General features: G+C 47.7%; 1 protein-coding gene across 1 annotated transcript in view; it reads left to right on the top strand.

Moving 5' to 3' along the window:
- elovl6 (ELOVL fatty acid elongase 6) overlaps positions 1-26,816 on the top strand; it is a 140,174-nt gene that overhangs the window by 109,396 nt on the left and 3,962 nt on the right. Inside the window, exon 3 of the mRNA XM_038792157.1 lies at positions 14,247-14,398. Within this exon, the coding sequence (XP_038648085.1) occupies positions 14,247-14,398 (152 nt within the window). The remainder of the gene's footprint in view (positions 1-14,246; positions 14,399-26,816) is intronic.

Raw genomic sequence — 26,816 nt, 5'->3', positions numbered from 1 at the left:
ATTTACACACTTTTCCTTTCAATTTGATATGATCTTTAACTTCCTTAGTTAGCCACAGATGGTGCGATGGTGCATCCTTCCCTTACTGCAGTGCTTCGCGGATTCTTAAAAATCCCCTTTCAGTGAGTTTTTGGAGCTGGAATCGGACCTTTGGGCATGTCCACTATTGTTTAGAAAGAGTGGATTTGAAGGATCCTTGCAGTTTTTCACACAGCAACCACTGTGACCTTCAGTTTGGGAAGCCCCCCTGCCTTACATTCTTTGTGGTAAAGTGACTCTATGCCATTTAGTAATACAGCACTTGAGTATTGCTGAAAAAAGAAACATGCTCTGAAAGCTTTTTGTCTTGTACACATCAGGGTAGTGAGAATTGCGAGAATTTTCCGGCTATTACCGGGGAACAACAATATATATACTGGATGAGAAGGGAGTGCTGATTTGTCAGCAAATGGAATGTGATTGGTGGAGGTGTTGCCACGTAGAATGCAGCGAGGAACAGTTAACTGCCCAGCTTTGTTCAAATTCAAACCAGGCAGGTTGACTCTTGTCAAGGCATTGCCCTGGTGGAGGGGGGGGGGGGGGGGGGGTGAACCAGGGCATGACTGTTCCCTGAGCATTTTTCTAGATGAAAAAGACACAAGTTATCCAATTTATACACGTAGCGTCACTTCTCCCTGTCCGCAGTGTGTGTACGTCAGCTGCTGTTACAGATGTGAAGCATTTGCACCCAACTCCCCACCCCCCCTTCCCCGATGACTAGTTTTTGACCATACTCTGCTCCCCTTCTTCATGTTCCCCTCTTGGTTCATCATATCAACAGTTACCATAATTCCGTTTTACCATATAACACCCAACCAACTCACTACTCCTTCACTGACCTTTTTTTTATTCCTCCTAGCTTAGAATTAAAGTAAATTTACTATAGGTTCCTCTGCTCTGTCCAATTCATCTTCTGTCAAAACTACTGCAGTTCTTTTTTCAAGGTGTCCCAAAGCAGCAAACCATGCCATTAACTTAGTGGAAATCCCCATTTCTATGAGTTGACATCTGTATCTCCATCTCTCTACTGACCCCAACTCACATCCAATCAACCTAATCAGCTAGTTGGAGCTGTTAGTACCCTCCCCACACACACATTCTGGATGAGCCAGACCACATCATAGGCCTTGTAGGAACTGGGCTTGCAAACATTGACTCCCTCCCCTCCCTGGAGAGACTTTCCATTGTGACAGTAATTTAGCTGCCCGTTGCCAGGTTCCCATTCTGTTTCCTTGCTTCTCTGATGCCATATTTTCTTTGAGTACCTCGCAGCCCACTCACACATCTTTAAAGTTTTTATTCTTTATCACCTTCCCAGGATCTCCAAATAAAATCTCCTCTCTGCTTACTCTCATTGCAGAGTGACTTCTTTCTTTCCTTCAATTTCCTCACCTTGGTGACCATGAGCGTGCCCATCCAAAATTTCATTCAGGATTCCCACTCAATTTCTTATGGCAGTGGCACCTCTCATTTTCTATCATTCCCTAATCCCTTTCAACAGCTGCATCTCCCTGTTTATCTTCAACTAATAAAGGTCACCTTGTTTCCCTAAAAAAAATCACAACTCCCAATTGTAACATCATCTCAAACATGCAACTTTGTTTCTCTTCCCATCACCCCCAAGCCCTTCCCCATCAACTGAGATACAACATCCACTCTTGACTTGCAGAGTACATCTTTTGTCGCTGCTTTCTAAGTCTTCATTGTCTCTATCATGATCTCCCCACCTGCACTGTTCCTCCAAATATACTTGCTGCTTTTGTGAGGAATCACAGACCCTTGATCCATGAGCGCCGTTGTTATTCATAGCCAGATCTGGCTAGATCACTTTCAGAAAGGCATACTTCCTTTTCCAGAGACAAGTTCTTCTTTTCCTCCACTAAGAGTTAGCCTGGAGTGAAAGGACAAACCTAGATTCCTATTCTCAGCAACAAACCACTCCACCTGACCACGACGCGCACCCCCACCCCGCCCACCTCCACCCCAATACACGCATTTCTTTTGTTCCCATTTCCTCTCTACCAACATTGTGTGAGGTGCTTTTGAATTCCTTCACCTTGAAGAGTAAGGGCGGGATTCTCTGACCTCCCTGTGGCGTGTTTCTCACCAGGACATGAGGATCTTCTGATCTCACCGCTGTAAATGGGATTTTGCATTGCAGCCACCAATGTCACCGGGAAACCCGTAACGGGGGTGAGCCATTGATGGGACCAGAAAGCTTAAAAATGGTTGAAATGGAGCAAGAATTGAATAGACGCGGGTGGTTTGACAAAGTGGTTGGAAATGGGTAGAGATGTCGCACAGGACTCTCTCCTGGGACAACTTGTGATTATAGTGTAAATCAATTATTTGGATTTTTGACTTGGGGAAGTCACATTTTTCAAGATAATGGTCGGAATTCTCTGAAAACGGGGCTAAGTGTTGACACTGCATAAACACCAGAGTGTTTCATGCTGGCGTCAATGGGCCTCTTCGCCCAGCGATTCTGTTGCCCACAGGGGACCAGTACGGCGCTGGAGTGCTCTGCGCTGCTCCAGCTGCCGTACGCGGCCCTGCACTGCTCGCCTCGAGTCCGCGCATGCGTGCATCGGCTGGCCACAGGTCTGCGCATGCACATGGCGGCTGCTTGTGCGCCGGCGGCGGGCAACACGGCGGAGCAACATAGCGGGCTGGCTCGGAAGAAGGCAGGTCCTCCCCAGAACGCGGGCCTGCCCGTCGTGGAGGCCTGCCCCCGCCCCATTAGGATGGCCACCGCGGCCGCGGGTCCGAGCTCCCGCCGGGTGGAACCATGTTAGGACCACGCCGTAGGGAACTCGGCCGGTTGATCGCGGAGGATCGCCGCGGAGGCCTCTTTCATCAGTCCCCAGACCGGTGCCACATCGACTGCACGTGCGCGGCTGGCGGCGATTCTCCGGTCGCCAGAGAATCGTGTCCCGGCGTAGGACCGGTGTCGCGGGCCCTCTCGCTGTCATCTCCGATTATCCGAGCTGGCGTGGGCTCGGAGAATCCCGGCCTATACTTCTACTTATATTTTTACAGATAAATCAGGAATCAAAAGAAAATATTTTGTGGCCCAGAAATATTACAATAGGATATTGATAATCATAGAATTATCATAGAATTTACAGTGCAGTAGGAGGCTATTTGGCCCATCGAGACTGCACTAGCCCTTGGAAAGAGCACCCTACACAAGCCCATACCTCCACCCTATCCCTGTAACCCCACCCAACACTAAGGGCAATTTTGGTCACTAAGGGCAATTTATCATGGCCAATCCACCTAACCTGCACATCTTTGGACTGTGGGAGGAAACCGGAGCACCCGGAAGAAACCCATGCACACATGGGGAGAACGTGCAGACTCCGGACAGACAGTGACCCAAGCCGGGAATCGAACCTGGGACCTGGGCGCTGTGAGGCAGCAATGCTAACCACTGTGCCACCGTGCTGCCCCAACATGGAAAGAAGCTTGATGCAGTCGAGAGGGTACTGGGCAAAATTATAGGATGCTACCTGGTATGAGATAATATCAAGGAAGGCTTAAAAAAAATGTTGACTGCTTTTATGAGGATAAAGAAGTTTGCAGGGTGTTTCAAATTATGAAGAGATGTGTCCAATCACAATAAAAACCAAGATGTGGAGATGTCGGTGTTGGACTGGGGTGGGCACAGTAAGAAGTCTTATAACACCAGGTTAAAGTCCAACAAGTTTGTTTCGAATCATTAGTTTTCGGAGCACAGCTCCTTCATCAGGTGAGTCTCCAAAAGCTAGTGATTCAAAACAAATCTGTTGGACTTTAACCTGGAATAGAAACCAATACTTTCCAATCTAGAATTGGGGGATGTAGATAGAAGAAAGAAAAGGACTTGCATTTGCATCGTGCTTTTTACAACCATGGAGACATCCCAAAGCACTGCTGACTTCCCACCCAAGAGAAATTCTACTAGCATTGATTGTAAACGTCTTAAGAATTTTACATATTTCAATGGGATCACTGATAATACTTCAAAGTTCTTAAGGAATATCGGCGTAGTATACTTAATATCCTCTCATAGGAAAATCCTTTCCTCCCGTCTAACGAACCTCAGTTGTCCTAGAAGGAGTGCAACAATGTCATTTCTAAGATGTGAAGACCAAAACTGTACATATAACCTAGGTATGATGTTACCAAGACCCTTTATATAATGTAACAGGCCTGTTTTATTCTTGTACTCCAATCCTGTTGTAATAAAGGCTAACATACCGCTTGCTTTCCTAATTGCTTGCTGTATCAACTTTAACTTTCCATAACTATACAAGGACACCAAATCCCTCTAAATTCCAACACTTTCTAATATCTCAGCATTTTAAATTTACTGTTTTCCTATTTGTCTGAAAAAAGAGCCATGCTGTCAAAGCTTTTAATCTTACACTCATCAGAATTGAATCACAAGAATGTCAAATCTCAAGGGAAATGCAGGTTGTACTGCATGAGCGGAGGTTGCTGATTGGTTGGCAAGTGGAGCCTGGGTTAGGCATTGCCATGGAGAATGTACCACTGAACAGTTAATTGCCAAACTTTTGTTTAAATTTTGTCTATTGCATAAATCCATGAATAGGCCTAAGGTTTTGATCCTGAAAACTGCCCAGTCTGCCTCACATTATCCTGGAAGGTGAGGGTGTCACAAAACTTTGAGCAACAGGTGAAGCTAGCCATTGCACGCTGTTACTATGCAGTAGCAACACAGGAGGTATTTTTCACTAACCGGATACTACCGTCAAGTCAAGAAGAGGTTCTGCTTACTACACAAATCAATAATGTGGTGGTGTGCTCTTGCACTATAAATTGTATTCCCTTTGAGATTTAGTATTCTTGCAATTCTATCCTGATGAATGCATAATGAAAAACTTCGACAGCATGTCTTTCTTTTTCAACAATATTCAAGTTCTGTACTATAAAGCAATAATTTCTATTTTTCCTTCCAAAGTGGTTAGCATCACGCTTTACCACATTACATTTCAACTGCCATGTTTTTCATCAGTCACTTAACCTATCTACATCCCTTTGAAACCTCTTTGGCATCCTCCTTATAGCTCACTTTTTGGCCTAACCTTTCACCATTAATAACCTATGCCCACCTGAGATATCAGTCGGGGCCTTGGTTTAACACTGTCAAAATGACTGCAGCTCCGACAATAATAATACACTTTAATGACACAAGTAGGCATACATGAACACTGCAATGAAGTTACTGTGAAAAGCCCCTAATCGCCACATTCCGGCGCCTGCTCGGGTACAAATCAGAATGTCCAGTTCACCTAACAGCACGTCTTTCAGGACTTGTGAGACGAAACCGGAGCACCCGGAGGAAACCCAGGCAGACGTGGGGAGAACGTGCAGATTCTGCACAATGATCCAAGCCTGGAATCGAACCTGGGACCATTGTACTGCCGTGCTGCCCACAATAGAGTGCTGCTTCAGTACTGTATTGGAGTGTGAACTTGGATTATGTGCTCAAATCTCTGAAGTGGGGATGAACTTTCTAACTCAGGCGAGACTGCTAGCCCCTTGATGCAGGCTTAACTACAAGTAATGTAGACAGAGAGAGGTATAAGTTACATTGGGCATTGTGATTCTGTGGAATCCACTACCATAGTGATCGAAACAGTAGATAGCTGGTTAAATAAAGGGGAACAGAGCAAGCATATGCTATTTAGAACGATTAATCCTGTGAAGGATAAACACCAACATAAACTGGGCTGAATGGCCTGATTTGCTTGTGTTATTCTGATGTAACTTAATGTATTTTTGTTTAATGTCACACTGTGAATTGAAAACAAAACTGATCTAACCTCTGGCAAACTGATATGTCCCTGCTCCTGCTAACAGCCTAAAAGCGATTGCTTGACATGACTTCCTTTCTCTTACCTACAGTCTTGTAAACTAAGCACTAAAACGTAACCCATAATTGCCTCTCATGTGTCATTGAAAATATTGTTTTTAAATGGTCTGCCTGACTGATCAAGTACCAACAATTGCTGCTACTGAAATCTCAAAAATTCTGTACTTTTATAATGAGGTCTTTTTATCATATGTAAAGATTGAGCCCCCTATCGTTGGGCTGGAGGTTTGATCGTTAGCCAGTCTTTTTTGCAAAATGATTTGTTGACCTGTTTTACAGTGTGAAAGCAATTTTTTTTTAAACCCTACACCATAATCACGATATTTGACATTCCACTGAAGGACAAATATGTTTTGTGTATAGAAGATTTCCAATCATCTTGGAACTAGCGAGGCAAACAACTCACTTCCTTGTGAGAGGCGCCAATTATCTGTATTTCTGTTCCTGGTCTTTTGATTTTCCATATTTATTTGCATTCAACCAATTTTAACTGTTAAAACAAAAAGTTCACCATTAATCTTTTAGTACAACAAATTTATTTATTAGCTTGATTATTTCAAGATTGTTTTGCAAACATCACAAACTTGAACTAATCACCTGCACTGGCATGTCTGCACTCGTACAATAGGTGGGAATCTCCGTTTCTGAGAATAAGGGCGGGATTCTCCGTTGCCTGAGGAGAAATCGGGAACGGTGATCAGGCGGAGAATAGCTCCCGACGTCAAAATCGCAGCTGGCGTCGGTTTGATGCCAGATCGCACTTCCCAATTGCGGCGTCAGCTAACAGAGAATCCCGCCCACAATGTCTTTTGCAACATGTGTTCCTAGCCCAAAGGGTATGTAGATACATAACTTTGTCATCATAGCAGCAAAGTCTGATCTGAAATAGAGCAAATCGGTGTCTAATTTAGAATTCAGACTAGGAGCCTATGAAGATTGAACATCATTTCTATTACTCAACGTGTGGTTTGTAGTACTTTGGATTCCGTTTTTTTGAGGCTCGGTAAATCTGATGCAGAAGGGAACGCGACTATTACCTCTGCTGGCATTATACAGCACAGGAGAAGTTGTGTGAATGCAACCAGACTAGATTTACAACATTAGTGAAAGTGCTTGCACATGCCAATTCTGTAGCCTTTATCACAACTTTATCTACTAGTTGCTTCTGAGAATCTTAGGAATTCCGATTACATTCTGTGGTTGTTGGGCTGCATGGTTGTAGCATGAATTTATAGGGCAATGGTCAGTAGATTTCACTTCGGTGCACTATATTTTCAATAGACAATGATTAAATGTAGCTTTAATGCATGTGGAAAGAAACTTTGCGTAATATATGCTGTAGGTGTACTGAAAGTAATACATTTATGTAGGTACTCAATTGAAAATAATGACTTTTTTATGAACTGTACTAATCCATGGTACTTATAAACTAAGAATTGCATACAATTAGTTTCAAAATACAGGCAAGTGAAGAAATATGACGGGCAATGTGTTCACCTCTGCTGTCAACCAGCATTTGCACGATGGTTTTTTTATCAAAGCTGTTTTCCCCATGTCCAGCTGTGCTTGATTTTTTTGCCTGAAAGTTAAAAAAAATTACTTTATACGCTGTATCAGGGTTCGAATTAATAATTTAAAAAATATACCCATTGAGCTCCCGGGAAAACTATGTTGCAGACTAAACATGCACTGACACAAGTAGATCAAAATTTTCCAAACGTAAAAATCAGCAAGTATACATATTTCTGCTGCAAAGTAATAAATTTGTCAATAGTTTGGCCATCAATACCAAATTGATATAATGGAAAATGCCATTGTAATAAACTCCACTTGTATGAATATAATAGAATATTTATAGTGCCACTGATTTATTTTTATAAATTAGTTACATTGCAAGGATACCACTGTACAGTAATATGCTGTGCCTTGCTTCTAAAGTCCCAGCTGATCTGTCTCACCAAAAAGACTGCTGGTGTAAGCAGTTGATTTTGCTTTTATAAATACTTTAGCTGGAATCTATAGTTACAACTCAGTGCATAGTTTAGGCTTATTTGTGTGCCATTGTTTCTCTTAAACCACCTTATTCTCTCATAACCCATCATCTGAAAATAAAATATGACTTGCCATCCCTACACTAATTTGAGATAGCTTTATAATAATAATAATCTTTATTGTCACAGGTAGGCTTACATTAACACTGCAATGAAGTTACTGTGAAAAGTCCCTAGTCGTCATATTTCGGCTCCTGTTCGGGTACACGGATGGAGAATTCAAAACGTTCAATTCACCTAACAGCATGTCTTTTGCGACTTGTGGGAGAAAGCCGGAGCACCCGGAGGAAACCCACGCAGACACGGAGAACATGCATACTCTGCACAGACAGTGACCCAAACCAGGAATCGAACCGGAGACCCTGGCACTGTGAAGCAACAGTGCTAACCACTGTGCTTCCGCGCCACCCTTTATTGACTCAACCACCATTTAAGATAGAATTTTGTCCATTGCACACTATAATTCCAACTTCTCTTCAGTGGAAAGCCAATACGCAGGTGTACAAGAGTCCTTCCTGTTTATTTCCTTTGTCCACATTTATTTTATTTTATCATTTTTGATCCCTGGACCCATAATCAGAATCTGCCTTTACGCAGAAGAATACTTGCCAGGACAGTGTGTTCCGAGGTTTTGTATTTTCCAGAGGAGAATCAGACTGGTTGATGCCGAGTGAATGTTAGGAACCAGTTTTGGAGGAATTCAGGTCAATTGGCTAATTGGCAACCGGTGGGTTGGCCAGGGACAGAATTCTGCCTGACAACAGTCAGCAATTGCTTCCTGGTGGGTTGTTTTTCAGAGAGAACTGGGCAGAAGCCTCTCAGCCATCAAAGAAAGAGGAACTGTGTTACTCCCTCTCTCTGCTGCCGGTTGCCTGCTAGCCTTGTGAAAATCATTACACTGAAGAAAAGAAAAATGCCCAACTGAAGGTCTAACCTTGAGAAAGAAACTAATAAAAGACATCCACCTGAATCAAAGATCCTTTATCCTTTTGTTTTATTATTTCTCTTCCCTTTCCAGCAACCTTTCCCTCCTGCGATGTTTGTCTGTATGTGTGTAGAGGATGGGGTGAGTTAGAAAGGGAGGGTTGGGAATCAAATAGTAGATTTTTTGCCTGTTTGCCTAATTAATTATAATTATTACTGTCCAGTAGAGCAGGCAGAAGAGAATTCAGGGAGAAGTCAACTCAGTCCCTCAACTGTACTGTGGGTAGTCAAAAGTTTTAGCTATGTGGAGAGGCTGAATAGACTCGGACTATTTTCATTAGAAAGACGGAGGTTGAGAGATGACCTGATAGAGGTCTACTAGATTATGAGGGGCATGGATAAAGTGAATGCGCAGGCACTCTTTCCCAGGGTGAAGGGGTCAGTCACCAGGGGACATCGGTTTAAGGTCCATGGGGCAAAGTTTAGAGGAGATGAGCGAGGCAGATTTATTACACAGAGGGTGGTGAGTGCTTGGAACGCATTGCCAGGGGAGGTTGTGGAAGATACATTAACAACATTCAAATGGCATCTTGGCAAATACATGGATAGGATGGGTATGGAGGGATACGGCACAAGGAAGTGCTGAGGGTTTTGTCCAAGGTTGGTATCATGACTGGTACAGGCTTGTGCTGTTCCTGTGCTGTATTGTTCTTTGTTCTATTATGAAAGGTTGCTTGTGTTAAATTTACAAACCAGGTGACTGTTGTCAATTCAACTCAACAAAAGCCACAGGAATTAATATAAAATCTAATTTCACCTGTGTTACGACTGCAGGTCAAGTGGGGTTGGAATTGGCCGCGCAGTAGCCCAGGAGGATTGTGACAGGTAGAAGTTCCTGCAGTTTCTGGCAATACTGTGCATTATAAGGGTACGGGGTATTCAGTGGAAATGTCTGCCATATATATTCTGGATTTCCGAGCTTTTGATTTAAAAAGAACTGACTTACCATGCAATATGCTGTAATATAAATGTTAGACATCCAAGCCTGTCTCATCCCACTATGATGCATCAGCAATCCATCTCAACGTAAAAATCCTTCATTCCCAAAGCTTGCTGTATTAACTAAGGCGCCTTAAACTTGATGTCAATTGTGTGGGCATCCTCCAAACTTTTTCTGGAAGTGCACCAGCCCCCGCCAACTGTGTAATGTATTCTAGAGGCAGCTGGCCTAAAGCCTTCTTGAAAGAAAAGGATCATGCTTCCAGTTATTTTCCACTGAATTGTGTCTTGCCTATACATCCTAAACCATATTCATTTTTGCAAAACCCTCCTGCCACTGGCCAGCCTGTGTCTCTTCTTTATCGGGAGGAGAGTGGGCTGAAGTGCTGCGAGCTAGGAGACCCAGTGTCATGGGTTCCAGGGGGTCCACAATTAATTTGAGCGGTCGTCAGAAACAGGCATTAAGAGGAACTGGGCGCAGGGGTAGAGTCCAGCCGCCACATCTGCAGCATAGAGTGGACCGGCTGTGCCACCTAGGAGGAAAGCATGCAAGAAGGAGTGCTGAGAGCAGAGTGAAGATTGCCAGGTAGACTCAGGTGGTGGGTTCCCGGTGAGTTCAGCCTTGTTCAAGGCAGAGAAGTTTTAAAAACATTTTATATGAAACATACAGTACAGTGAGAAGCAGACATACTTTTGCAGAACTTCATAGAATCCCTGCAGTGCAGAAGGAGGCCATTTGGCACAATGAGTCAGCACCGACCCTCCAAAGGAGCATCCCACCAAGGCCCACTCCCCGCCCCATTCCCGTAACCTCACATAACCTTCACATCTTTGAACTGTGGGAGGAAACCGGACCATCAGGAAGAAACCCACGCAGACACGTGGAGAATGTAAAGTCCACACAACCAGTCACTGAAATCCGGAATTGAATCCAGGTTCCTGGCGCTGTGAGGCAGCAGTGATAACCACTGTGCTACCACACTGCCAATTTCACTGATCTCTAACTACCGAGTTATTTTTTTTTTAAATCATAAAATGCATGTACATGTAGCACTTGCATATTATAAGTATTATATTATGTTCTAATTTAGATTGCTAATCCATTCAAAAAGGAATAAATAACAAGCTAGATCAATCGTTGGCAATTCCCTGTTTCTTTACTTAAATTTAGTTTAGATTTCAGGTTGTATAACATTTCCCATGCAGCTGCATTACAGACAAAAAAACCAGGGGCAGAATTCTCCCAAGCTCCCACTGGCAGCTTCGATGGTGGGCGTGAGGAGGAGAGTATGGGAGGAGGCCCAGGAATCAGTTTCACGTTTGGCTGAGATTTACAGTGGGATCTTCCATTGGTGCCGGTAATGGCAGATCACCCCGCCACGCCAGATTCTCCACCATGCCGGCAGGAAAAACACTGCATCAAACACAATTGGAACAACGTGGGTGTGGATGTTGGGACTCACCTGGACAATGCCTGGGGCTGCCTCCGGAGGTGGAGGGATGGAGGCCGCCCGCAATGCTGAAGCCTGGAACACTGCAGCAGTGGGTCAGAGGTTCAACTGCAGGTGGACCTTCCAGATTTGGTGTTCTGTGGGGATGGGAGGTGGTTGGGTCCATCTTCATTTTCAGGAGGTCCAACCACCTGTCTTGGAGTTCTCACGGAGATCTTGCTTCACTTTCAGGCGATCCACCTTCTTCCTTCAACAGTGGGTCAGTGATGTTGGACACCCTTAATCATAATAATCTTTATTATTGTCACAAGTAGTCTTCACTGCAATGAAGTTACTGTGAAAATCCACTTGTTGTCACACTCCTGCACCTGTTCGGGACACAGGGAGAATTCAGAATGTCCAATTTACCTAACAAGCATGTCTTTTGGGACATGTGGGAGGGAACCGGAGGACCCAGAGGAAACCCACGCAGACACAGGGAGAACATGCAGACTCCGCACTTACAGTGACTCAAGCGTGAATCGAACATGGGACCCTGGCGCTGTGAAGCAACAGTGCTAAGCATTGTGCTACCTTTCAATGTGATATCTGGAGATAATGACAAACTACGCCACAATGGCCTGCCCCGCCCCTGAATACGATGTAAAACACCCGGGTGCATAATTAATTAGGTTCTGTCTGGAAGATTTGGTGTGTTTTCCCACTAGCTTCCACAGTGGGAAACATTCCATGGGCTGGATTCTCCGCCGGTGGGATTCTCCGTTTTTCCGGCGCCCGTGGTTTCCCGATGGCGTGGGCTGCCCCACAATGGGAAACCCCATTGACCGGCCAGCATAACGGAGAATCCCGCAGCGGGTCGAGGCAGAAATGCGGCGCCTCCTGCCCCTGTCCCAGTCACGGCATTTAGTCCCAAATGGAAGAATTCTGCCTCTGGATGCTGAAAACCTGGGCAGGATTCTCTGATCCCGAGGCTAAGTGTTGACACCGTCGTAAACGGCGTCGCGTTTCCCACTGGCGTCAACATGGCCTCAGGATCAGCAATTCTGGCTCCTACAGGGAGCATGCACAGTTGGACCGGCGCGATTTCCGCACATGTGCGGTGTCTTCCAGCTTCCGGCACCAACGCAACATGGCGTAGGGCTACAGGGGCCTGTGCGGAACAACGGAGGCCCCCAGTCCGAGAGGCCCGCCCACCAATCGATGGGGCCCGATTGCGGGCCAGGCAGCAGCGGACCCCCCCCCCCCCCCCACCCTCACAGGCTGCCCCCAGACCCTTCCGCACACTTGGGGGTTGCCCGTAGAACTCCGATTCTGCGGAGAGTCGCATCTCGGCGACATGGCACGATTCGCGCCAGTCGCAGCGATTCTCCGGGCCGGCCCCGGGGAAAGAGAATCCTGCCCTCTGTACCTTAAGAATGTCCAACAACAGGACACGTTCGGCTGTATTGGAATTCTGTATCGGACAATTTTCTGAACACGTTGGGTAAGTCCTCCCCACCCCCCACCCCCCATGTGTTTTGTAGATATGGCCTGCCATTGCCCGGTGACGGAGAATCGCCGAGTCCCGCCGGGGTGGGTTACATATGGTCCTACCCGGCGGGACCTCGGAGGTGTGGCTGCGTGGGCCATCCTTGCGGGGGGGGGGGGGGGGATCTGACTCCTGGGGATGGGACTCTAGGGTGGCCAGTCCCGCGATCAAGGCCTACCGATCGGCAGGCTGGCTAATTCTGGGGTGGGGGGTCCTATGTTCCTCCACACTGGGCCCCTGTAGGGCTTCGCCATATTGCCCGGGAGCCAGAGCTGAGACGGCAACCCACGCACATGGGCGGACCCGCGCTGGCCATGGCACTCGTGTGTGGACCAGCGCCGGCTTACGAGTGCCGGAGCTGCGGACACCAGTCCGACGCCGTACTAGCCCCCCGAGGAAGGGGTGAATGCCTGGGCCTGGAGGTCCGTTGATGCCAGAGTCGCTCGCGCTGGTTTTGATGCCGGCGTCCACACTTGGCCAGGATTTCAGAGAATCCCAGCCGGGATATTCCAGTCCCAGTTGAGTTGTTGGGCCAGGTGCACCAAACAGCAAAATACTCTTTCCTTCTCTCACAAAATGTGGTGTTCAAATGTCAGTGCTGGACTTGTGTTTTATTGGAAGGCATTCATAGTGAAATGGGTGAACTTGAAATATTTCAAAAATGTAAAGCAGAAAACGGCACAGTTAACAACAGACTAACTCGTGGTTTAGAATTGCAGGAAGCCAAGGTTTGGCATGTTTTTAATCAGTGTAAAGTCAAGAGACTTGGCACTGCTTTTATTCTGGGACTAAAGATGCTTTCAGATGTCTAGCATAACATGCTGTAAAGGTTTTCAGTCAGTGCCTGTAAGAACAGAGATGTCAGATTGATAAATTGACTTGTGAGTAATCCAACCAGGTCTTGATTCTATAGCCTTAAAACAATTTGGATAGTCACGCTCCAGAGCCTCTTTGTGCAAAGCAGCTAACTGATGGGCATTTGTTGTGGAAATTATTTTCCAGGAGTCCACAAAAGTGAAAGAAAAACTGCTTGTCTTATACGAAGTAATGTAAAATATAAATTAGTTCAGATTTTTTTTCTGCTGCACTTTTTATGTTTGATAGAGTTTATTTGCATATTTTGGTAAGAAAGATATTTTGCATATTTTGGAATTCTCCGGTTGATGTGATTCAATTTCCCCGTTGGGCAGCGCAGTCTCGCCAGCAGGTTGCCCGGTGACGTGGGGTGGTTTCAATGAGAAATCCAATGAGTGGCGTGTGGCCGAGAAACACGCGGCTGGTGGACTGGAGAACCCCACCCATAGTTGATATAGTTAAATATCTTCATCATTATAGCAATATATATAATATTGTTGTCCTTTCTTTCCTCAAAGTATTATTGGCGCTGTCCGTACCGGAGCATATATGGTATACATCCTGACAACCAGTGGCTTGAAGCAATCAGTATGTGACCAAGGCTTCTATAATGGACCAATCAGCAAATTCTGGGCATATGCATTTGTGTTGAGCAAGGCACCTGAGCTAGGTGAGTATGAAAAATGGTTCATATTTTTTTCTGCATGTTCTCGACAAATTGTGTCGTGAAATTCGTATCTTATGGAAATAGTCATTTCTGGGGAGAATTCCACCCACTAAGTGTCACCTCGGGCGGGAAAACAGGTGTGAATCGCGCCGGATGTTCTGGCGTGATTCCCATCACAATTCTCCCACCATTTCTTTGGAGCCAGGGGTGAAACCTACTGAGAAAGTGAAGTGTCTGGACCGAAGACACTGGCAGGCCCGGCCTCAGAGATCTGGGAGCCATTTTTATGGGATCTCGAAGTGAGAGTGCAAACCTTGCCCCACAATCACTGAATCAGGGCCCTCCCAAAGGGTCACCCAGCAGGCACCACCCCCTTCTAGCCAGGATCAGACCCCCCCTCAATCATCAGCACCAGTAGCACCCAACTATGGGGCTGCCAATTGCCTCCCCTTATGCCCACTTTCATGCCCCCTTTCGTTTCCTCCACTTCATTCCCCCCTTGCAGGCCCCACCCCATGCCACCCTGGCAGTTCCAGGGCACTGCTCTGTCATGTCCCCGACCACCTGGGAGATCCAATGGCCTCTGAGACCCCCGACATGGTCATCATGCCTGTTTTCCATTGATGGAGGCCAGTCGTGATTCCCGCTGGCCTCACACTCTGCCAGCGGGTGTGGGGGGTGAATCCCAGGAGACTCTGGCTTTGCACTGCCTGAGCATATATAAATGCTCATTTAAATATGCTCATCTGGTTCACACCCAGCAAGGTCGTGAACCAGACTGCGTCAGGTGCCACGGGCCGGGAGCATTACCCTCCATTCACCGCCCAGCGTGAACCTCACAACGCAGGAAGAGCATCGCCCCCCAGTGTCACTGAAACTATGCCACTGCATATTTTTATTTAAAATAAAAATCATTCAAGTGCTTTTCATTCTCGCTCGTCATCGAACAGTGAAAACGAAGAAGGGAAAGGCTTATTGTGGACCCGACAAAATTGGTACAACAGCTTTATTCCCATACATATGACCTGATTGCAACACTATCATGCAGTTAGGAATCTCTGTCAAAACTTTAAAATGCCCACCTGCCTTGCCTTACTTTAACCTCCATTCTGTTCCTTAAACTTTTTGCTGTAACAAATTAAAGCTGCTTGAAAAATGTTGGCACTTTGTTTTCTGAAAAACAAATTTTGCTTTAACATCCTTGATACACCGTCTCAGGGTATAAGGAATGGAAGCCAGCTCTTGCTCACCGACTTCCATTTTTTACACAAGTGGGACTGTGGGCGGCAGTCAATCCCCCAGGAATTAATTAATTATTCTCAAATTATTAAGGGAAATGGATAGTGCAGATTGGGAGAAACTATTTCTGCTGTTTAGGAAGTTCAGCAGTAGGAGACATTGTTAAGAAATTAGAGCGAGATCTTTCATACTTGCTCACTCAAAGGGTGGTCAAAATTTGGAACTCTCTTCCTTAAATAGCAATTAATGAGAGATCATTTGATAATTTTAAAACTGAGATGATCAGATACTTTTGGCTGGTTTAGCACAGTGGGCTAAATAGCTGGTTTGTAATGCAGACCAATGCCAGCAGCGCGGGTTCAATTCCTGTACCGGCCTCCCTGAACAGGTGCCAGAATGTGGCGACTAGGGGCTTTTCACAGTAATTTCATTGAAGCCTACTTGTGACAATAAGCAACTTGGGGCTGGTGTAGCACAGGGCTAAATCGCTGGCTTTGAAAGCAGAACAAGGCAGGCCAGCAGCGCAGGTTCAATTCCTATACTGGCCTCCCTGAACAGGTGCTGGAATGTGGCGGCTGGGGGCTTTTCGCAGTAACTTCATTGAAGCCTACTTGTGACAATTAGCAATTTTCATTTCATTTTGTTGACCAAATAACCAAAAATGTCGAAGGAAATGCGGCAAAGGCCAATGAAGTTAGGTCGGAGATCAGCCCTGGTCTAATTTAACGGCAGAACAGGCTCAAGGAGCTGAATGGTTTCAAGTCACAATGGTGTTTGGATGAGAAAGAAACTTGCAGGTGGTGTTGTTTCTATGATGTCCCTTTCCTTGGTGGTAGAGCTTGTGGGTTTGGAAGGTGCTGTTGAATGAGGTTTGCTGCAGTGCATCTTGTAGACGAGACACATAAGAAAATATTCCAAGAATGAATGTACATAATGCGGAACAATGAAATTGTAATATTGATAAAGCATTAAGGATATAATAGTCCAAGAATACTTTTAAGTACCATTACAAAGAACAATTCACAACAGCAATGTGCGACAGGGATGGAGGGAGTGAATGTTGAAGGTTGTGGATGGGATGCCAATAAAGCGGGCTGCATTGCTCTGGATTGTGTCAAGTTTCTTGAGTGTTGTTGGAGCTGCACTCATCCAGGCAAGTGGAGAGTATTCCATTGCACTCCTGACTTGTGCCTTTAGGATATTGTACAAGCTTTGGAGAGTCTAGAAGGAAGTTACTTGTGGTAGATTTCCCAGTCTCTGACCTGCTTTTAGAATCACAGTATTTACATGGCTAGCCCAGTTCAGTTTCTGGTAAATGGTGTTGCCCAGCATATTGGTAGTGGGGGATTCAGAGATGGTAATGCCATTGAAATCATGAAGAGATGGTTGGATTTTTTCTTGTTGGAGATGGTCATTGCCTGGCACGAATGTAACTTGCCACTTGTCAGCCCCAGTCATAATGTTGCATATGGACACAGATTTCTTAAGTATCTGAGCAGTCATGAGTTGTATTGAACATTGTGTAATCATTCCAAATATGCCCTTATAATGGAAGGAAGGTTATTGATGAATCAGCTGAAGGTGGTTGGGACTTGGACACTGCTCTGAGGAACTCCAGCAGTGATGTCCTGGGACTGAGATGATTGACCTCCGACCACCACAACCATTTTCCTTTGTGTTAGGTATCATTCTAACCAGTGGAGAGTTTTCCCTGATTGACTGGTTTTGCTAGGGCTCCTTGGATTTGGATTGAATTTGTTTATTATCACGTGTACCGAGGTACAGTGAAAAAGTATTGTTCTACGTACAGTTCAGACAGATCATTCTGTACGTGAAAAGAAAATACGTAGGGCAAACATAAAATACACAATGTAAATACATAGACACCCGCATCAGATGAAGCATACAGGAGTGTAGTACTACTCAGTAGAGAAGATGTGTGAAGAGTTCAGTTCAGTCCAATATGATCTCAGTTAATTCAGGTAAATTATTGGCACTTTTGTTTGGTGCACCCAAGGGGGGAATAAAAGTTTGTTGTGTAGATAATGTTGATAAATAGAACCTGTGGTCCACAATAGGGTAGAAAATGGCCATTAAGTTTTTTTAATAGAATTTACAGTGCAGAAGGAGGCCATTCGGCCCATCGAGTCTGCACCGGCTCCTGGAAAGAGCACCCTACCCAAGGTTAACACCTCCACCCTATCCCCATAACCCAGTAACCCCACCCAACACTAAGGGCAATTTTGGACACTAAGGGCAATTTATCATGGCCAATCCACGTAACCTGCACATCTTTGGACTGTGGGAGGAAACCGGAGCACCCGGAAGAAACCCACGCACACACGGGGAGGATGTGCAGACTCCGCACAGACAGTGACCCAAGCCGGAATCGAACCTGTAGACATTTGTTGCCTAAATTTGCTAATTGTCAAAACAGATATTAAGAGCACTAAATATATTCAAGGGGATATTTTCTATCGTGACCTGTTCCATTGTCCCAGTAACTCCTCACCCTCAGTAACGTTTCTTGTTACCCATTAAGCCCTCTCCTCCATCTTCTGCCTTTCGAGTTGCTACACTTCACTCTCCAGTCACTTGTAATGTTCAAGACTCTGGAGCTTTAAAAAATCTGTTCTAATTGGTAGACTGAGAATTTTATCCATCAATAGCAGGACAGCCCTCTCGTAAATCTCCCAGCTGGCAAACATTTATATTGGGCAATCCGTTAAATAGATGTAGTCAACCATTCATAAGAGGGAAGCAAGTTAGAAGTGCCACAAAAAGAACCATCCTGTTGGCGAATTATTGTTCAAGTGTGCAGAAGAGGCACATCAGTCCATTAGTCTTCTGCCAGCTGTGAGTTACTCACATGAAAAGAAGAATACTGCATTTACCCATTTACCCACGTATAAATGTTTTTTTTACACATCTGAGAGGAAAATCTCAATGTAAAAAGAAAAATGAATTCTCTCACCCACACCTTTCCCTTCTGCTCCAATTCTGTTTCCCTTTTTTTTGGATGTTTTGACGGGTAATATTCACACAGCCCATTTGTCAAAATAATTGTCAGTAGCATTTAACAACCACCCATTAGAGAAATGCACAGTTTTGCTTCTGTTTCCGCAGCGGTTGAATGTTCAACCAACTCCCCATCAGCTATAATAGCTTTGCATTCGGGGCCCAAAGGTGGCCTGACCACTGTTGTAAATCTTCATGGTAATGAAGACTGGAGTGCTGTGAGTATCTGCAGGACTCTTTTCCCATCTTATTGTTTCATTCAAATTGCCATGGGAAAAGCACAATGTAATAGCTATAAACAAATGCATTGGCCATTATCACACTTCTCTGGAGAAGGGATTCAAAATAATGAAGACGAGGCTTCCAGAAATATGTTGTGACATTAGCAGCTGTATTCTCTGTTCCTGAGACTGACCCCAGGGCAGGATTCATGGACTTCCACAACAGCAAAACTGGCGCTGCACCTGGACCGATTCAACAACTGTTAAGGGGCTAGCACCGGCACGATGTGGAACACAATCGATTCCAATGAGAAACGATGTGGGATTTGTGATTGACATTGGAGGCTGGCAAGCTGCAGCCACATGTACACAGTTTACTCCCCCCACACACCATCCCAGCTAACAAGATGGCAGTAAGATGTGTGGCACCAAGGTTCGCAGACACTCAAGACCCTCCTGGGTACGGTGGAGGAGAGGCAGGCCACCCTGTACCCAGGCAGGGAAGGCGGCTGCTAGCCTTCACCTGTAGTCATCAGCGACACCGTCTGGACCGGCCTGTAGTTCAGTGAAAAATTGCTAATGGTGGCCAGGGTCAGTAGGCAACACTGTGCCCCTGGCACCAACCCGTCCCACACACCCGTGACGCCCACCACCCCCCTAGGAAAGTGGCCGAACCACCCCCACCCGGCACCACATCCCGCATCCATACCAGCTGCCATGACCGGGTGCCCTGGCCACTGAGGCCACCAGTTCCCCACCTCCTGGGCTGCGTGCGTCCGATGTGCGTTTTCTGTTTCCAACCCAGGAAATAACCGCCCATAACCGCCAAACGCAAGAGGAAACTGGAGGGGGACCGCCAGACCTGCGGCCCCTCATCGTGGCTGAGCAGCGGGCCCTGGACATGTTCAGCAGGCCAGAAGAATGGGAAGTCACCAGGGTGGTGGTCAGCCAAGGGGAGGAAGTGACACGTGTGTCAACCCCCAACACCTACCCCACCCCATCCTGACCCCCACACCACCCGCAACCTCACCACCCTCACACCGCAGCCATCCCAGCGGTCCAAACACACATCTTGCTTGTGTCTTGCAGAACCTGCTGGTGATGGGCTGGGTCCACCTGGTGTCCCCCACCCTGACCAGTGCCACAACCTGAAACCACCCCCCCCCCCCCCCCCCCCCCCCCCCACCCCCACCACCACCACCACCGTGAGCCGACCAGCGATGGAACCAACGCGGACTGGAGCCAACAACCCGAATCTCAAGACAGCCCGGAGCTCGAGTCCAGGGGTGAAACTGATTTACTGTCACAGTTGCCTCCAACACCCTCCGCCATTCCAGAGACACGTACCTCGGTTGGGCACTTTAATGAAGAGGCTTTAGGACACCCTCTGGTGTGCACCGCACAGCTGCTCCAGTACAGCAGGTAGAGGTAGGAACACTCTCGGGGGCGGACTGTCGGATAGCGGGCCGACCTCAGGGTCTCAGGCTTCTCGAATGGATGGTCCCATCAATTGTGTAGATGCAGTTGCAGAGCCAGGGGCTGCATGAGGGGTTGTCGGCGAGTATCCAGCACCTGCAGGTGCAGTTAGAAGAATCCAACTGTGCGTAGGAGGAGGTGCCGATCATGCGTGCCACCCAGACCATGGGTGGCGTCCATGGTGGAGTATTGGGAGCGAGAGTTTCAGCCATGGTCACTATGTCCAAGGCCTGGGGCACTCTGCTGGCCAAGGTCCAGGACAGGGCTGCCATCTCACATGCAGCCATGTGTCAGAGTCACTTAGACATTGCAGCGGCGCTTCTGAGCGTGGCCACATCACAGCTGGCCATGGCTGAAAATGTCATCGGCATTTCCCAGGTGCTGGCCGACGTAGCGCAGATACTAAGGGAAGTGGCCCAGTTGCAGCGCGATGTGGCGCAGTCCCAGACAGAGATGGTCCACTTCGTGTGCTCCATGGCCACGAGCATGTAGCCCCTGGCCGTGACGAGAGCAGGCCCCCAGGACTGGTAGCGCCAGGTGGCGGGATGGCTCCGCTCACACCCTTGTTCTATGGAATAGCCCGGGAGCCATCGGGCACCCCGAGGGAGGATGAGGTGATGGGGCCAGTGCCGGTGACTTCCACAGGGGAAATGCTGGAACACTGCAGCACTTCGGACCCCCCCCCAGTCCCCCACCACCCTCCCTTCCTGTCCCTGGGGCATCAGGTGGGCAGCGGGCCGAAGAGGGTGGCACCATACTGCCTGGGACACCCGAGCAGCAGCCGGGCCCATACAGGCCCCAGTCGCCCCAGAAGTCGGAGGCCAACGGGGACCCAGTTCGCAGGACGGGAATTGCAGCAGGCAATATAGTTATAAGAGCTAGGTCAGCTATATGGATATATTTATGCACATTAATAATAGTAATAATAATCTTTATTGTCACAAGTAGGCATACATTAACACTGCAATGAAGTTACTGTGAAAATCCCCTAGTCACCACACTGTTCGGGTACACAGAGGGAGAATTCAGAATTTCCAACTCACTTAACAAGCACGTCTTTCGGGATTTGTCGGAGGAAACCGGAGCCCCTGGAGGAAACCCACAAAGACATGGGGAGAACATGTAGGCTCTGCACAGACAGTGACCCAAGCGGGCATCGAACCCAGGACCCTGGTGCTGTGAAGCAACAGTGCTAACCACTGTTCTACAGTGCCGCCTGTTAACACTGTTAAAACCTACCTCAGTGCTCTGTCAGATGGGTGTGATGGGTGGGCTGGTCTGAGCTAGCCAGAGAGGGGAGGTGGTGTGGAATGGGCGAGTATTGTGGGTAAGCTGGGCTGCCCCCAGTTGGTGAACCTGGAGGCAGTCAGAGTGTCCAGTGCATCTTGTGACCTCCCATACCCCATCCTTGTCCTCCCCGCATCCTCCTTGTCGGACGAGGATTGACATTCATCCTCCTCCAGCACGTTGTCCCGCTACTGCACGATGTTATGAAGGACGCCACAGGCCGCTACGATGCAGGCAACCCTCTCAGCATCATACTGGATGGCCGCTCCAGAGCGGTCCAGGCACCTGAACCGCATCTTCAGGATGCCGAAGCACCGCTCGATCACCCCTCTGGATGTTGCATGGGTGTTGTTATAACGAGTCTCCGTGTCGCTCTGTAGCCTTCGGATAGGCGTCGTCAGCTACGACCGCAGTGGATAATCCCAGTCACCCAGGAGCCAATCCACCAGCCTGGGCGTCTCGAAGAGGCTCTGGATTGCAACAGAATCCTGTTCGATGGCATGATCTTCTTTGGCACTACGAGCACTGGGAAACACCCAGCTAAATGCTCTTCTGTTGCAATTTGGTTAGATCATGCTCAGAGTATTTGTGCTTGGTGAGATTGTTAATACAATAAAGAATTGCACCTGTGAGTTAATGCTTGGTTGATTAGCTATTGTAACAATGTATTGTAATATTACGGTAATTTATATTTTGATTTATTTACCATTTGATAGAAAGTATCTGGTGTACAAAATAAGTCCTCTGTTTATGCCAAGGGCGTGTCTCTTGTTCTCTGCTCTGCCTGTGTAAACTGAATTCTTTCTGTTCATTTGCACGCCCATTGTAGTTGTTGCATTAAATCAAGTCTGTTCCTTCTACATCCCTTTCTCGCTTGTCCCTTCATGCCTATCTGTCTCCTCTCCCAGCTTTTGTCGAGTCATAACAACTTTCATTTCCCTTAATGCACCATTTTTCTGCCTCCCCACACCCCTACTGTCATTTCAGGTTTGAAACCGTCTACTATAATCTTACAACTATGTTCTGTGCACATTACACAGCCACACTCCCTGCCTTCTCTCCCGTGCTCCCTGCCTTCTCTACCAGGCACCGTGCACTCCCTCTCCCTTGCTCCCCGCCCTCGCTCTCCATCCTCTCTCTCCCTTGCTTCCTGCCTTCTCTCCCTTACTCACCACCCTCTCTCCATCGCTCCACATCTTCTCTCCCTCGCTCCCCGCCTTCTCTCCCTTGCTCCCCGCCTTCTTTTCCTCTATCTCTGCCATCTCTCCCTTACTCCCCGCCTTCTCTCCCTTACTCCCCGCCTTCTCTCCCTCACTCCCCGCCTTCTCTCCCTCACTCCCCAACATCTCTCCATTGCTCCCCACTCTCTCTACCTTACTCCCCGCCTTCTCTCCCTCACTCCCCAACATCTCTCCATTGCTCCCCACTCTCTCTTCCTTACTCCCCGCCTTCTCTCCCTTGCTCCCCGCCTTCTTTTCCTCTATCTCTATCATCTCTCCCTTACTCCCCGCCTTCTCTCCCTTACTCCCCGCCTTCCCTCCCTTACTCCCCGCCTTCTCTTCCTTACTCCCCCCGCCTTATCTCCCTCACTCCCCACCTTCTCTCCATTGCTCCCCACCTTCTCTCCCTCACTCCCCGCCATCTCTCCCTCACTCCCCGCCATCTCTCCATTGCTCCCCACTCTCTCCCTTATTCCTTGCCTTCTCTCCCTTGCTCCCTGCCTTCTCTGCCTTGCTCCCCAGTCTCTCTCCCTTGCCCCTGCTTTCTCTCCCTCACTCAATCTCGCTCCCCTCCCTCTCGCTAAATCTCGCTCCCGCCCCCGCGCTCAATCTCGCACCCCGCCCTCTCTCATCCTTTCTCCCCGCAATCCCCCATCCGCATTCCCTGCCCTCATCCGCGTTCCCCGCCCCCTCACATCACTGCTCCCTGTCCTCTCATCCTCACTCCCCACCCCCTCACATTTTCACTCCGCTCCCCTTCACTCAATCTTGCTTCCCACCCCCTCGCTCAATCTCACTGTGTCCCCTCACTCAATCTCACATCCAGCCCCCTCGCTGAATCCCGCACCCCACCCCCTCGCTTGATTTCACTTCCCGTCCCCGCGCTCAAATCTCCCTCTTCGTCCCTGCCCTCCTGTTCACTCCCCGGTTCCTCGCTCCTCCTCGCTCCCCGGTCCTCCTCGCTCCCTGCCCTCTCGGTCCTCCTTTCTCCCCATCCCCTCACTCAATCTTGCTCCCCGCCCCCTTTCTCAATCTCACACCCAGCCCCCTCACTGAATCCCGCACCCCACCCCTCGCTCGAGCTCACTCCCCGCCCCCGCGCTCAAATCTCCCTCTTCGGCCCTGCCCTCCTGTTCACTCCCCACCCCCTCGCTCCCCCTCACTCCTCGCTCGCTGTCCACCCGCTTGTTCGCTTCCCACCCCCTCACTCCCTGCCCGCTGGCTTCCCACCTACTTGCCTCCCCTCTCGCTCCCCACCCCCCCATGTCCCCTTTGCTCCTCCACTGCAACCGCCCTCTCCTTGCATTCTACCAATATCCTCTGTTCTTCATATCTTATAATCTCCCCTTTTACTCTTTCTCCCCTCCCACTACTTTCTCACCTATTGCAGGTGCATGGGAAGTATCGACTTTATTACTAACTTTGGATAGGCACATGGAGCACACCAGAATGACAGGGAGTGGGATAGCTTGAACTTGGTTCCGGACAAGGCTCGGCACAACATCGAGGGCCGACGGGCCTGTTCTGTGCTGCACTGTTCTATGTTCTATGTTTCAGCCCATATTTTTAATAAACCAGCATTAAAATTGCACGACTCGCATACTGCTCCCTTCTGATTCAGAAGTGCCAGCATCAACTACTCTTCAAAGTCATCCTTGAATCCTTTGTCCTTGTAAACTATCAAGTTTCCTTTCTTATCTTCTGTTTTGAATGTCTTTTGAATGTGCTGCTGCGTCCCAAATCAGCGCCAGTTTTTGCCAAGTCGTATTCACACCAAACAAATTTCTTTTCGAACAATGAAATGGCAACAATCAAAGTCACAATTGATATCCTCTACAACTGTAACCATGAGGTGTTATCCCTCTCTTTCGATCTCTGCAGCCTTTGGCATTGTCGACTACCATGTCCTGCTCTAATGCCTCATCTGCATTATCTAGCTCAGTGGGACTCTCCTTGTTTGTTTTCACTCTTTACATGATCGTAACCACAGTATCTCAAACAATAGTGTCTCTTCTTACCTTCGAACAGCCCCCTATTTTTATCTATCGCTGTCTCCTGCTGACAGCATCCACAGTCTGGGACCACTTTCCACATGTGTACTCTCTATATCCATCTGTTTAAAATTCACAACACCCTCCCCCTTACCCCAGAGGATTGTGGGTGCCCCATCGTTGAGTACATTCAAGGATAAGATAAGACAGGTTTCTAGTCACTCGGGAAAGCAAGGTGTATGGGGGGGCAGACAGGAAAGTGCAGTTGAAGCAGTAGGTTAGTCAGGATTGTACTGAATGGTGGAACAGACTCGAGGAACCGCTCCTATTTCTTATATTTTAGGACAACAGGGTGGCACAGGGGTTATCACTGCTGTCTCACAGCGCCAGGGACCCGGGTTCGCTTCCAACCTCGGGCGGCTGTCTATGTGGAATTTATATCTTCCCGTGTCTGCATGGGTTTCGTCCGGGTGCTCCGATTTCCTCCCGTAGTCCAAAGATGTGCAGGTTCGGTGGGTTGGCCTTTCTAAATTGGCCCTTAGTGTCTAATGGTTAGGTGGGGTTACAGATGTGGGTGGGGGATTGGGCCTGGGTAGAATGCTCTTTCAAAGGGTCGGTGCGGACCCGATGGCCGAATGTCCTCCTTCTGCATTGTGGGAATGTTTGATTCTATGATCTTCTTATACTCACTACCTCCCATCTCCGCCACTGCCTCTGTGTTATCCAACTTGTCCAACATCAACCTTGGATAGCTCCAGCTAAACATCAAAACCAAAACCATCGTCTTTGACTGCCACCATAAATTCCACTGATTCTGTAACCCTCTTCAGCCACATAGCCAGTCTGAGCCAGAGTGCTGCTAACTGCCACAACTGCCTCTGGAATCCTCCAAAGAAGTCTCCAGTTCTGAAATTAAAAACCCAATTGTCCATTTGTTTTCACATCCAAGTTCCATCAGGGGATTCGTGAAATCACCATGTAGCTTACAATGGGCCAATAAAAGTTGATTTATAGTTGCTACAGATGGGCCACTTTAGCTCAGTTGGATGGACAGCTGGTTCGTGATGCAGAGCGAGACACTGTGGGCTCAATTCCCTTACCCGCTGAGGTTATTCATGAAGGCCCTGCCGTCTCAACCTTGTCCCTCGCCTGAGGTGTGGTGATCCTAAGGTTAAATCACCACAAGTCAGCTCCGCCTCAAAGAGGCAGCCTTTGGTCATCTGAGACTATGGTGACTTTATAGTTGTTCGAGTGTTAGCAGCATTCACACCTCCTCAGATATCGAAGCAGCCAGTATCCCAACTCGGCAAGACCAAGTGCGGGCTGATATATGGCAAGTAACATCCGCCCCACACATGTGACAGACAAAAACTATCTTTCTTTCACATTCAGTGGTTTCCCATCACTGAATATCCCAATATCAACATCCAAGGGATTATCATTAACCATAAACTTAATTGGACCAGCCATGTAAATACAGTGGCCACCACAGCAGATCAGAGGATGGGAATTCTGAGGTGAGTAACTCACTGCCTGACTCCCCAAGTCTGCCCCTAATCTACAAGTCAGGAGTGTGATGGAATACTCTTCACTTGCCTGGATGAGTGCAGCTCCAACAACGCTCAAAAATCTCAACAGGATAAAGCAATGTGCTTGTTCGACACCATATCCAACACATTTAACATTCACTCCCTGTGAGTGGCATGGTGGCCCAGTGGTTAGCACTGTTGCTTCACGGCGCCGAGGACCCAGGTTTGATCCCAGCCCCGGGTCACTGTACTTGTGGAGTTTGCACATTCTACCCGTGTCTGCCTGGCTCTCACCCCCACAACCTAAAGATGTGCAGGGTAGGTGGACTGGCCATGCTAAATTGTCCCTTTATTGGAAAAAAAGAATTGGGCACTCTGAATTCATAAATAAAACATTCACTCCCTCCAACCATCTTCAAGGGTTGCTTCATTAATGGCCT

Source organism: Scyliorhinus canicula, chromosome 3, assembly GCF_902713615.1.
Source record: "Scyliorhinus canicula chromosome 3, sScyCan1.1, whole genome shotgun sequence".
Classification (NCBI taxonomy): Eukaryota; Metazoa; Chordata; class Chondrichthyes; order Carcharhiniformes; family Scyliorhinidae; genus Scyliorhinus; species Scyliorhinus canicula.
Note: the sequence above shows the minus strand (reverse complement) of the source record. Positions and strands in the feature narration are given on the sequence as shown.